The sequence below is a fragment of the Nannospalax galili genome, unplaced genomic scaffold (assembly GCF_000622305.1).
Source record: "Nannospalax galili isolate Female #2095 unplaced genomic scaffold, S.galili_v1.0 scaffold158, whole genome shotgun sequence".
Taxonomy (NCBI): domain Eukaryota; kingdom Metazoa; phylum Chordata; class Mammalia; order Rodentia; family Spalacidae; genus Nannospalax; species Nannospalax galili.
Window position 1 is genome coordinate 6,475,441 of NW_008345290.1, and position 14,286 is coordinate 6,489,726.

Below are 14,286 nucleotides of genomic sequence, written 5' to 3' on the forward strand. Positions count from 1 at the left end.
TAGAGGTTTTCGGCAAAGCCATGGTTTCTCAATGGATTCTCCAGCTGTCCAGACTGTTCTTCCTTTTTTCATTTTATTTTCAAGAATGGGCGGATAATACAAAATACTTTTCAGTATACAGTGATTTCTAACATGTAATCCTTATCACTTTGGGGGTCTCTCTTCCCCTGGATGCACGTGGAGAAACACCCATTAACACTAATGGGAGTTACAGGAGCAGGCAAGGGGAAGGGAGACCCCCACCGTGTGCAAGATGCATCTCTCCCTAGATGTGCATCATGAGCATTTCATTAAACCTCACTGCTGCAAAGAAGCAATGGAGCCAGTGATTTGGCAAAACGGGAAAAGATGCATTTTCAGTTGTGCTTTCTGTAATCCTGATGATGATGTTATCCCCAAACTACCTCACTTCTGGGTCCCATTTGTGAGCACTGTTAAAGAATGGCCTGTTTATGTCAAGCAGCTATATGTACACACGATTTACTATTCTAGTTATGAAGAAGAAATATCACAAGTAAAGGAAAGCCTGGAAGTGTGTGTTTATTAGCTGTATTTCCTCAGGAAAGTAAAGCCCAAACTCTTGATAAGAAATCTGGACTGAAAAAAATTAGGAAATATCAGCTGAGCATGATGGTACATGCCTTTAATCCCAGCACTAGGGAGGCAGAGGCAGGTGGATCTCTGTAGAGACAGAGGCCAGCTTGGTCTACATAGCAGTTCCAGGCTAGCTGGGGCTACAGAGAGACCCTATCTCAAAAGACTGAAATTAAGGGAGGAAGGAAGGAAGGAAGGAAGGAAAGAAAGAAAGAAAAGAAAGAAAGAAAGAAAAGAAAGAAAGAAAGAAAGAAAGAAAGGGAGGGAGGGAGAAAGGGAGGGAGAAAGGGAAGGAAATGTTAACCAGCCTTTGAGAGATTTAAACAATGTACTTGACTCCTATTTTTAAAAACTTACTAAAGTAGGTATGGGCAAAGCTAAAAGAATTGTTACCAAAGTATAAATTAAACCTATAAACACGGGATGCTTTTACAAAGACAAGATTTTACAAACATGATGACAACGAATGCATCATGATAAGGACACTAGAGTCCCTCTCCTAGGGACCACAAATGAGATGTATTTTAGAAAGGGAAGCACATTTTACAGTGTTTAAAAAAAAAAAATCAAACAGGATCATATATCTCTATGTAGTGTATGATGTGTGTAAGATACATAAACATAAAGGAACTTTTTTATGCTTTGAAGAATTATTATTTTTTAAATTTTAAAAAAATTTAATAACCACATGATTAGAAGAAGCATTTCATTACAGCTTTAACATATTCAGTAACACACTCCAGAGCAAGGATACATCTCTTTCAAAAGTGGCTGTAAATTTTTAGGTTCACAGTTGAATTAATACAGTTATACAATATTGAACTCAGTATAAACCCTGTAAGATATAAAATTGAATGAGTTTTTACCTTTAAAGATCTCCATTTCATTTTAACTTTTAAGAAACACAAGATGAGTTTTAGTTTGCTTGTATATTTTACATTAGAACACTAATTTATGTTTTCTTTTAGTAAAATCAGTCTATGTGAAAAACACAGCACTTTCTGGAGGTTAGAAGTTCATGTGATGCTCAGCAAGATAGCAACACCCTTGTCAACTCAGTGCCCTGTGTGGCAAACACAGCTCAAGGATAAGCAAAGGTCACTTGCTATGCAAAAGCATTACAACTGTTGCTTGAAAAGAATTTCATGACACTAGAGATAAGAATTACTGCAGTGCTTTATAGCTATGGCATGAAAAGCGTGCTCTACTTACTGCATTCCTTTGAGAAAAACTTTTTTCCCCTACCCTCAAAGGCAAAAATTTGAGACATGGACACTTGTTTTAAAAACTACAACTGCTTTAAGTCAAAATATTTGTATCTGTAGAAAGTATATCTATGTTTATCTACCTTTTATGCCCACAAAGAAATTTTGAAAAGAAAACTACATCAATTTGGCAGAAGCTTTGTGATACAGAACCTAAAACATACATACTTAATTTACTATCAAACATAGTCCAGAGGCTTCACTACACTGCCGTGTTTTATAGCTGTATTTTACAGGGTGGGAGAGGTAACATCTAATGACTTTGTCCTAGCTTCCTTTCTGAAAAAAGCAAACCAAAACCTTCTGCGGCAACCTGTTCCTGCCTTCCTGTCCAGGTCCAGAATCAGGCCTGTTTCCTTTCCACATGTCACAGTAGGAAGGCCTCTGGAAAGCTACTTCCTGAACACACACTGCTTGTCCACCCTGCCTCTGACAGCTCAAAAGAGTGATGTATGGACATATCAGAGAAGGGAAGGTGACCCTTGCTACAGCTCTTTACAGGACCTGGCGTGATAGGGCCCCAGCTGACATGTGGCTATGAGGAGGTGTAAAGTCCTGATAAGAAGGCAGACCTTCTCTTCCTCCCATGTAATATAATTGCTGGTTTATCGAAACTAACCTCATGTTTGTACTACAGATATGGTTTATCTCATGCCATTTGGAAATAACAACAAGCAAGAAAAGTTGTCCATATCATGTGATTTTGTGCATAGTGTTGCAGTTATTTTTCCAGTCTCAGTCATAATTAGTACTTGGGGCCATGTGGTAGGTGGAAATGGATAAGATGGAACATCCTTCCCAGTCTACTAGGCAACCAGTGTCCTTTTCCAATTTTAAGCTGCTGTCACTGGACTCTGGCATTTCTTACCCAATTCATTTGCTTTCCGTGTTAATCATATGCAATGAAGATATGCATGGCCAACATTTAAACAGGCTGCAGATCAATTAGCGGTCTTAAGTTTATCTGATTTTTATCAAAGAAGACAGAGCTGTGGGTCGATTGTCAGAGCCTGTGTCAAGTTGACCTTTTCAGAGATGTCTACATTGCCAGTCCCCTGGGCAACTTGTTGTCCCCTGTTAGTCTCTGAATGGCAGAAGTCTGTTCTGCTCAGGCACAAAGTATACACAGATGTCTATATTACATTCTTATAGGTTTGACAGCAACTGCATGTTGTATCTATAAACTGTCCTTTAGCAGTGACACTTCCTCAATGATGATAAGCTAATTTATGCAACTAAATCTCCTTTGTGCAGAAATGAAAGCTAATTGAGTCATTACAAAGTAATTCAGGAAGGAATACCTTGTATAAATTGGCTTACTTTATAAATCCTTCTCAAGTGGTTTTCATGCATCCTAAATGGGACTAAGCAGCTTATCAGCCATAAGACATCCAGACCAAACACACCAACTTCTGTGAGCTGTGTAAATGTCTTTAGGCAGTAGGCAAGTGGCTAGAACAAGCCACGGTAAGATTTTCCAGGATTACCTGAGGTGTGCTGCACATTGTCCTGACTCCTCTTCCCTTGCTCCTCCATCTTCACTGAAACAGTATCGTCTTCCTCCTCTGCAAATAAATAGTATCAGTGGCACACTAAAAGGCTCCTTGGATATACAACATATACCCCATTTGAGGAGCAAAACTGAAAGCTTATAGCACTTAAATATTATCTTTAAAAGAATGAAACTATTCAAGATCCAAATTCTTTTGTCAATAACCTAACACTGAACAAATACATCACTAGCCATTTCCAAAAAGCAACCTTAGTAAGGTGTATTAAGTTGGCCTGATAAAATTTAAGATATATACTAAAGTGTTGCAAATTTTGTTTAAAATACTTATAGAAACTTGTCTTGAGCAGTCTTAAATCCAGAAGAGTCCTTAAATCTAGTAAAGTAACACTAGAATTTATATGAATGTTACATTACACTGTGCAGCAATAAACAATAAATCATGGTTCTTAAAACATCAAGACAGCATAGAGAAAAATATGTGATATAAAGTACAGATAACCTGTAAGTCACCAATTGTCAGACACTTTCACTGGTTCTCTCACTCTTCTCACAGGAGGATACTAGACAGATCCTCACTCTTCAAAATAATTCCCCGAAGTTATATTGTGGCTCTACTAAGTGTCACATATGATGGAAGGTAAGATTTTGTAGATAAAGGATTATAAATCAACATTCTACAGACAAGTAAACTAAAAGGCAAAAGGTGACAAACTTCCAAAGTATGTGACTCAATCTTGAGTTTATGATTATAAAATCCATGTTCTTTACCCTCCCTAGTCAGTGCTTTGCCTACAGCTTTTCCACATTCTTTAGGCACATTCCCTCCCCAAGACATAGTAGGAAATAGGATAAAATTAAGGAAGAAAATGTTTAACCATGACCAAACTATATAATTTTTTTATACTTAAAACATAATGTAACATATTATTACTTCTGCTACCTAAGAATCTACACAAAACTGAAAGATATTTAAGGCAGGACACTCAAACAAATGACATATCAAAGAAAAATTGAATTTAAAAAGAATTCTAACTTTAAGAAAAATCCAAAATCTAAGTGCAGGACATATATAGATAGCCAATGTGACTATAAAATCAATCAACCAGTCAATCGTCATTGAGTATTACCTACTTATAAGAGGTTTTGCCAAGGAAGCAAAGGTAATAAGCAAGCTTCTGACCTAGAACGTAGACAGCTGGGGGAGCAGAGAGTAGATCTAAGGAAAAGGAGCTAAAGAGATGAGGACAAAGCACTGCAGCAGCAGAGGGGGAACCTTCCAACCAGGAAGACCTAGAGAATTTAAGGACAGGTGGGAAGAACACTCTTCAAATCCAGCAAAAGCCTTGAACTTCAAAAGAACAAGGCACAGTCACATTCACTGGGATGAAGTAACAGGGTATTCTAGGAGAAAGCAGGATAGGAAAGATTTCCAGCAATGTAGATCAACTGAGGTCTATGGACATCTTGGTAAGGCCTGCAGCATCTGATCTGGTGGACAGAAAGAGCTTCAGGCTTCTGAGCAGGGCCGAAACTGTACTGCAGGAATGGTCATTTGATTCCATTGTCTCAGACAGCCTAGATGAGCAGCATGGAGTGTCCAGATAAAGAGGAAGGAAGTCCTGAACTGAAGGGGCAGAGGAAACGGGAAGGAGATGTTGTGGGAGGTAGAGGAACCAGAATTGATAAGCTTTGGCCTGCCTGCCTGGGTGTTTTGAGGCTTAGGTTTTGAGATGAAATGGTGAACAAATGAGCAAATCATCTCTAGAAGAGGCTAGCCAAGATCATCTGTGTTGCTGAGGAACACAGAGTTGTTTTTCCGACATGCTGGGTTTAATGCTCATGAGGGCGGCCAGAGAAAAGGGCAACTGTAAAGTGTGGTATAAAAGTCTCCATACATTTTAAGTGGTAATTAATCACATCAGTATCTGAAGAAGCAACCTTCAGAGTTACTGTGTTTATAGGTCAAATATAAATGGCTTGAGTTTATATAGTTCAATTGAGACAAAATAGTAAAAGCTCCAAAATAAGGAACAGCTGGATCTATTTGTCTTCATACACAGTGTTGAGGTTAACCTTGGTCATTTAATATAGAACACTTAACAACAATTCCCTCACTTTGGCCAAATCTCAAAGACTGCTTATCACAAGTGGGTTGTTTATAGGGTGTTCTCATATAAACTTTAAAGGGAAAAGGGATGTTTACAGTCAGTTAATCCCATCTACTATAGACTGTCCCTGTAGCCCCAGCTGTCCTGGACCTCACTATGTAGACCAGGCTGGCCTTGAACTCAGAGATCCGCCTGCCTCTGCCTCCCAAGTGTTGGGATTAAAGGTGTACGCCACTACGCCCGGCTGTTCATTAATTTTTAAAGGTGAAGGAAAGGGCTGGCCTTACCTTTTGCTTTCTCCTCCCCTAGTACCTGTCCTCTCTTCAGTCTGATCATAAATCCCATATTAAGAAGTAAATAAAAATCATTAAGGGCACTTGGTCTTAGTCAAAAGCCATAACCACATCCATGTAGTAAGCACTATTCTGGCTTTTAAGAAGAGACTAGGTAATTTAGACTCATCACCCAAAGTCAGTGGAAACATATCATAAAAATTAATTGTAATAATTAAATAGAAAAACTCTTTTCTTTGGCAGGTTAACAATGAATTTAGAAGAATTTCCTGTAGCCCCAGCTGTCCTGGAACTCACTATGTAGACCAGGCTGGCCTCGAACTCACAAAGATCCGCCTGCCTCTGCCTCCTAAGTGCTGGGATTAAAGGCGTGCGCCACCACACCCAGCCAAATGTATTTTTTTCATTTATTAAAATTTAAGGGTCTATAATGTATGCTAGGAATTGTACTGGTATATGAAAGCTTCACCTTTATTAAATATACCATTAAGTTATCAGAATAATGACATTGAAATATCTACATCAACATTTACAAAGTATCCTAACTGAAGTCTCTTCGAGGTACTTCTTAAACAATATGGGGCTTTGGGGACACTTTTTCCATTTCAAACCTGTACTGACATTTTAGCTGAAAGTCTTATGTAATTTATACATCAAATTTTCTAAATAATATTCAACAATTCATTTTATCTTGTTAGGACAATACCAACAACTTCTATGTATGTTTTTAAATCTTAGGGGGCAAATATTCATAATGAATCTTGAATAGAATCTGACACAAAGGAAGATGCTGACTAAATACTATGAACAAATGGATCCAAATCACAGATGTCTTAACAGTCATTTATTATCAGAGCAACTCTCTTCATGCCACTAAAAAAGTGTAAGAATAACCAAAATTCTAAGCAACAATTACCTTCACATTATATTAGAAATATATAGACACACAACTTATTTTATTTAGGTTTATAATTTAAAATATTTTATTTTGTGTTGAGGCACAATGTCATTATATATACTAATTAATACCTCAAATAGTGTTTGTGGGTTAATATATTCCACTCAACATTTTAATAACAGTAAACAAAAACAGCTCAGCTATGCAGTGAAGTCCATCAAGCCACACAGATGGTTACCAGGTTTTTATTGTGTGGTTTCCATAGCAATCACAGTGCAAATCTGGAAGCTTCTTGCAAATAAGCAGCTTGTATTTACATGCCTCTCAGCTGCAGCGCAAAACTCTTCAACATGTGAAGTTATTATTCCAATCACACGGTGTTAGAAGACTCATTAGATGCTTTTGTGATCAGACAGAATAAAAACAGTAAAGCAAACCAAGTGCAAAAGATAATTCAAATATAGTCAATATTTACTCATCAATGTATATTAGAAATGTTCTTGTAGTCAAAAAAAGGATTCAATATTCAACCCTGTCAGAATTATGAAACTTCCAGGAGCCATCTTATCTCCAGAATCCCAATACATAAACTGTAGCCCCCTTTCTTTTTAATGGCTATTTGGTTTTCTTTCTGGATTGGATAAGGGCAGGAAGAAGGGCAGATAATTGGGTTTTCCTAAATTCTTTCAGGAAAATCCATGTGAGGAAATGGTTACTGTTGAAAAGTTGAGACCTCTCCCCTCTTTTACATTAATAATTTAATTTGCAAATTGATCCAGTTTCATAATTGGCAGATTAATATCCTAATAAGGACCACAAGTCTAGTTATGCAGTTTTTACAATATTGCTGTTTCTGGCTAATGTTCCTAATTTTTGACAAATAACCAAAAAGAAAAATGATAAGTAAACATATTTACAGACACTGCTTGAGAAAGACTAAGATTTGTTGGCATCCAGGCATGCACAGTATGTATGTTCAAAAGCTGAGAATTTACTTTACCATCTGGCCCAAGAAGGAAACATAAGAAAATTCCTTACTCACAGAATGATTACCTTTTTCATGGAATGCCTTCACAAAACAGCTTTGCTGAATTATAATGTATTTTAAGTTCAAGCAGTAGAGCATGAAACTCTTACAATGTATTTTAAGGCATAAAACAGCATAAAGCTCTGAAATGGAAGTTCAAGGTTAGATCACTACCTGCCCAGGCTCCACTTGATTATGGAATTACTTATTTTTCTCAAGAACAGTTAATATGTATTGTTTGAATGTTCATACTCTCAGCACTTACAGCAAAACATAAACATAAAAAAATGTAATTCTATGAGGTAATAATAGACATTTGTATTTGCATCATTTTATTAGCACAAAAGATGAAATTTATGGAGCTTGAATAACTTGTCCAAGTTCATACATCCAGTTAGAATATACAAGATCTAGAATATATGTGAGCTAGGATTAAACTATAGGTATGTGCTACTAAGCCTTAGACCTAAGCTATAAGGTCTTTTGGATTTTTTGTTTTGCTTTGTTTTGAGACGGTCTCATTAAGTAGCCTGGCTGGCCTGTAACTCAACAGATTGGCCTTGAACTCATATGCACTACCACACCTAATCAGCCTCTTTTTTTTAAAAAAAAAAAAAAAGGTTGCACTATGTCACTCTGGCTGTCCTGGAATTCACTATGTAGACCAGGCTGCCCACAAAGTCACAGAAATCCATCTACCTCCACCTCCTGAGTGCTGGGACTAAAGGCATGTGCCATCATGCCTGGCAGTGTTTCTTCTTTGATTTGTGTTAAAATTTCAATTTAGGAGTTGAGGGTATGCAGCTCTGTAACTGAAAATATGAGGCCTTGGATTCAATTCCCTAGCAACACAAGAGAAGAGGTACACATGGGGGCGGGGGGAGAAAACCTTTGCTTTATGGGTGTACTGTTTTCTACAGTTTTAAGTATCTGCTATTTGTGGGCATGGAAAACATTTTCAGATAGGTGGGCAGACTCTATACTGTCAAGCACTGCATCTAAAACAATCTTTTTAGTGTTATTCTAGAAACAGAATTGCAACTTGGAAAACCAAAATTATGCCACTTTGCCCTATTTTCCCAGCTCCTTCTTCAGCTCTACCTTTTCACACAATGAAATGCCCCTAACACAAGCACACAGTACTCAATGTTTTATATAGTTTCTAATGCAAGTCATAACTGAAAACAGATGGTTCTAAGTCAGCCAGATTCTTTCCCTTCTCACCTAATTGAGAAGAAAACATGCTTAAACAGAGACAGTAAAGGTGAGACTTGCTACACACAGCATTTGAAAGAAGTTCATCTCCACTTTGGAGCCAGGAGGTATCCTGAATACTTCATCAAGGGTTTGGGCTCTTGGGTACTGTAAGCAGGATGTATGGACAGAACAGGTGGCAGGTGGAAACTGAAGACAATTAGTCCTTATAGTACAAGGTAAACATGGGAGCTATGCTGGGAGGATTTATGCAAATGATTTCTCATCTTCTTTTTTCTCTCAAGACCTTTGCTTGTGTTATGAAGGCTGGAGGAAAGGCTGGAAAAAGAGGAGAGCCAAAAGGACACATGCAGGCATTAAGAAATACCTTGCCTAGCATACCTTGCCAGGCCAGTTGTTACTGCAGCTCACAGGGTTCCACAACTGGCTCAGGGATCATCATGGAAGAGGGGGCAGAAAGACTGTAAGAGCCAGTGGTGTTGGGTAATTATACAAAACAGTGCTTTCTGGACATAACATGGTAGTTGCACACATGAACTCACAGCAGTTATAACAGTATGCACAATACCTAAGCTAATTCAAGTAGACAAATGCCCCCAAATCCCAGCATGGAGTGGGAGGTTGACATTAAGTTCTCCCCTTAGCTGAGGAACTACTGGCAGTTGATAGCTGCTGGGCAAGATGGCTCATGTCTGTAATCCCAGGATTCTGAAGGCTGAGGCAGGAAAACTGTTGTGAGATTGAGCCTAGCATAGTCTACATAGTGAGGTCCAGGCTAGTCTGAGCTGCAAGCAAACAAACAAATAAACAATGTTTTAATAGGCCAGCTCCTTTCTGTCTGTCAGAAGTGGTTGTAGGATAGAGAATGACCCTACTCTTAAAGGATTCTAGACATGGGGTTATAGAATGTACCTCCTGGCCCCAGTACTGCTCAGTTTACACTGTAATATAAAGACTTCTTGCTAGCTAATAATTTTATAACAAATTCTGAGATGCTAAAATTTTTTAACCTAAAGAAGTTGAATTAAATGACTTCTATTATAAAAACTTTTATTTGGTTTTGTATTTCTGGTATAATTATAATTCATTTTTCACTTTAATTCTTTTTGTGATTGTGAAAAGCATTATCTACTCACTGCTAAAAGAAATAAGAAAAATGGTGGTAAGTAAAGAGGAAAAAGTAATCTTTAAAATTAACCTTGCTCTATCTATAACCACTATTAATACCTGGCGGGCCACATGCATTCAGTAAGGCTACCTCTTACCAAATCTTTTTAATAAGAATATCCCAAATGCATATGCATTTATTACCCCCATCTGTTTCTTATCCTAAATGTGTATGTTACTTATAAATTATTTTAATCGCTTTTGAGACATTATCTTATCAACTTGGTTTTTATTTCATTAGATAAAAATACTACCTAATGATAGGTTAGTGCTAAGATGACTTAATCACAAAGTGGCTATTTCATAAAGCTCTTCAACTTCCTATGTAATCTCCACTAATGCATAGATACATGGGTGCAGAGCTCATATGCCACAGTTCTAGCTGTGTCCTTTGCTTACTTGCACAAATATACCCTTCTTCATCATCCACAGGGCACCTTAACCACATTTTCAGGAAACCAAGAAAGAAGAGACAGAGTTCCCAAGAGGAACTAGCACCTTAAGACTTACGGGTATCTCTTCATTCACAGTGGTTTCCAAGACCATTTTTCAAGGGGTGGAAGGCTTCTAAAGTCAAAATATTTTCATAATATATCAAGACATCATGTTCCTTTTTCACCGTGTTGACATTTGCACCAACTCTGCCAAGCAGTGATGGGCAAAACTGCGGACACCTTAGCATAAATCAACGTAGTGGCACCAAACTTTCATTGATTTCTTCAGTCTTCCACGAGCATTGAGGGAGGAAGGGAGGGTAGACGAGGGTACAGAGAGACCCCTTTCAGTGAAGAACGTCCTTGAGGAAGCATTAAAAATGATTTCTACCTAACATCAGTCTTGAATGCATGCCTTTTCAATATTCAAAGTGACAAAATCAGAGGACTGCATGAAGTCCAGTGCGAGCATGAGAAGCGAGCCCAGCAGGCTGCTTTCTTCATGGAACACCACTTTTACCTGAATGACTGCTGAACCATACTTCCCAGACTTGGGAATCTGGCAGACACTGTCTCAGAAATAAAGTGAACCTGGCATTTCAAGGAAAGAAAATTGACAGTATCTATAACCAATGACAGAACTTAAGCTTTCAAGCAAACATTAGAATTTTAACAACTTGCAACCACCACCGAAGGCCTGACATCTTCCCAGAATTAGAGACTTTTCTCATGGGAAGAGAGGTAACAGTAACAAAATGTACTTTGAGAACCACAACCGTGACCAGAAGTTGGGAGGAGGTGGGAAGGTGGGAGGAGTTATGAGGTGAATATGATCTAAATGCACAGTAAGAAATTCTCAAGGAATTAATAAAAATATTTTAACCAAAATTGTGTCCATATTTGGAAGTGCTGAATAATGTAGTTAGCCAGAAATTCCCAGATGACCAATGCCTGATGCTATACTCACACAGGGTAAAAGATCTGTTCAAGTCCAAACAGACTCATAGCCTTTACGGAAAATTCACTGGTGTAGTTTCAGATTCCACCTGTAACCAACCTTTCAAGGAAAGAAGAGCATCTAGAATTATATGCAAGAACTCTGAAAGAAGTTCCCTTTGCCTGACACATATGTGGAGGTGAGCGGATCTTCTAAGGTGACTGTCCTTAAATTAAAACAACAAATCACAACAAACTGAAGCAAACGGGAAAGCTTAACGTCTTCAGTGAGACAGACTTTCAAGGGAGCCACAAAAATACAAATATATTCCTGTCACGAATTTTGAGGGAAAACGGACTTTTTTTCCCCTAAAAATAAATATGTTCAGATGTAATAGGTTTATTATTGAGATTTTAAAATTCATTTAAAAATAAGCATTTTGGGGGGACTGGAGAGATGTCTCAGTGGTTAAGAGCACTGGCTGCTATTGAAGAGCCTCTTCTGAGCTCCACAGGCACTACATGACATGGGTGCACTTATATACATGCAGGCAACACACTCATACACATAAAATAAAAATAAATAAAATCTATTTTTAAAAATAAGCATTTTTTAAATAATCTTTTGGAAGTCCTCAATAATTTTTAAGACTGTTAATAGATCTTTTAAACATTTTTTTAAGAACTGCCTTGTATTTTCCTGAATAGGTTTAGTTAAATATCTAAATGGTGTTTATCTACCATATGTAAAGAATTAATACCTTGCTAACCCAGAACACTGTCTAATAATTATTTTATATTCCCAAAGCATGCAGTCTCAGGATTGACTCATACTACTGTTGACTCGTATTAGACTGCTGACCAGAATCCCTTTGTGTTTTTCTCATCTGCTACAAAGTCAGCTCCTTTCTTCCTTGTATTTGTGCAACTACAGTTTTGGATAAGGGAATACCCTATGATAGTTCACCTTATTAGACTTGGCCCATGGCTGCAGTCTACAGAGAGAAGGCCTCTATCTCTTCCTCCAATGCAATGATGAATATGTTGGATTCAACCACAGTAAAAGCCCTAAGGTATTCACAAAGTCAATTAATTAACACCCCATGGGCACAGCTGTAGAGTTGTTTACCCCAAGGAAACTATACAAGTTTTATGAGAGTGCAGCAATGAGGTTTGAAGTCCGCTGAAGTATGCCATTTCTATGAACCCGTACTGAGTCCTAGTAATCAGTGTTTGTTTCATCTTCCAGATGGTATAAAATCTCTCGTGACACCTTATGTTAGTGGTTTCTCTGGGGTCTACTTCCAAGTCATAAATGACCTAGAATTTTCAGGCTACCAGGTACCCACTTCAGAACCAACATAACCTTCTGGAACTGGGCAGGCTGGCTCTCAACTGTGTCCTCCTGCCCTTGGCTGCAGCTACCGGCATTGTCTTACTCAAGGTCACAACTACATACAGGGCAGGCTGGTGCCAACAGGGATAAAAGACAGACCCATTGGTCTCACTACAGCATGGTTCTGAGGTCACCCCAGCCTAGTCTTGCCTTCTTCCCCTCTGTCCTAGTCCTTGAGATCTCCCAAGATTGCTCACCAATAAAACAGCATGCCAAAACTCAAGCTCAGCAAACTCAGTGTCAGACACTAAAAATTTCTACTCTTTTTGAAAATTTCAAATTTTTATTACTAGACTTCATGTACTTCCCCATATACATCTCTCTTGCTCTTTGTGTTTTTCTCCAAACAGGCAGCTCCGTGAATTCACGTGCAAGTCCTCTTCTGATGCCGTTTTTATCTGGGCCAGAAGCCAAATATAAGAGCTCCCGGTCTTGAAGACACAGCTCAACCCCACACCTAGGAAACTTTCCTCACACCCAGCAGGTCACTGTCATGAGTGCTCCCAGACGTATAATGGCCTACATTTGTGTCCTACTCATTAGAAACATTAGTTTCTAGTCCCCTTTTTCTCCAGGGGTGAACCCTTCCCACCTCCCAAAAGCTTACTTAATTACCACAGACCAGCACAGTGGGTGGAACAAAAACTGCTTTCTAAGAATGCTGTTGAATCAGTTACATTGATTGACCTGACCTGCTAGGTACTCTACTTGGGCCTCACCAGGCTTGAGATGCTACCTCTTACTAATCTAGTTAGATAATAATTCTGACAAGAGGAGCAAATAAAGTACAAATTGAGCTGTTTTCTCTAAACTACTGCCCCTACCAAGTTTATAAACAAAAGTGCATAGCTGGTTTATACTTTTTATTGTACTGATATAATTTATAAATGTCTGCTGTTTTCCTAAATTCCTTCAAAAGCTGCATTCACTCAATACATTTGAGTACGAGGACATTGGCATATTTTAGTCACACCCTTTTTACCCTGTTGAGATTATTTATAATTAAAATTCAAATGATATTTTGAAATACTTGTAGGGCTTTAAGAATATGCATTTGTGTTTATTCTTCCTCTGAATTTTTGAAATCAGCCTTTCTAAAGTCTATAAAATACACGCAGTTGGTGGCTCATCTTTCCCTCACTAGCTATAATAGATTAAGATGGCAACTGCTGGGACCACAGAGATGGCTCAGTGGTTAAGAGCACTTTTTGCTCTTACAAAGGACCCAGGTTCAATTCCCAGCACCCACATGGTGGCTTTATCACCTGGCTTTATCACCTACTTCTGGCCTCTGTGGGCACTGCATACAAACTAGGTACACATACATATAGGCAAAAATACACACATACAATAAAAAAAATAAATCTGTTTTTTAAAAGAAGACAACTGAGGCCAGGCATGGTGGCGCATGCCTTTAATCCCAGCACTCAGGAGGCAGAG

The 14,286-nt window shown here is 38.2% G+C and overlaps 1 protein-coding gene across 3 annotated transcripts in view; it reads right to left on the reverse strand.

The window, feature by feature from the left end:
• Positions 1-14,286, reverse strand: part of Skap2 (src kinase associated phosphoprotein 2) — a 185,937-nt gene that overhangs the window by 19,351 nt on the left and 152,300 nt on the right. For all 3 annotated transcript variants that reach the window (XM_029567538.1, XM_008841498.3, XM_017800234.2), the window contains one exon: positions 3,347-3,424. In XM_029567538.1, the coding sequence (XP_029423398.1) occupies positions 3,347-3,424 (78 nt within the window). The remainder of the gene's footprint in view (positions 1-3,346; positions 3,425-14,286) is intronic.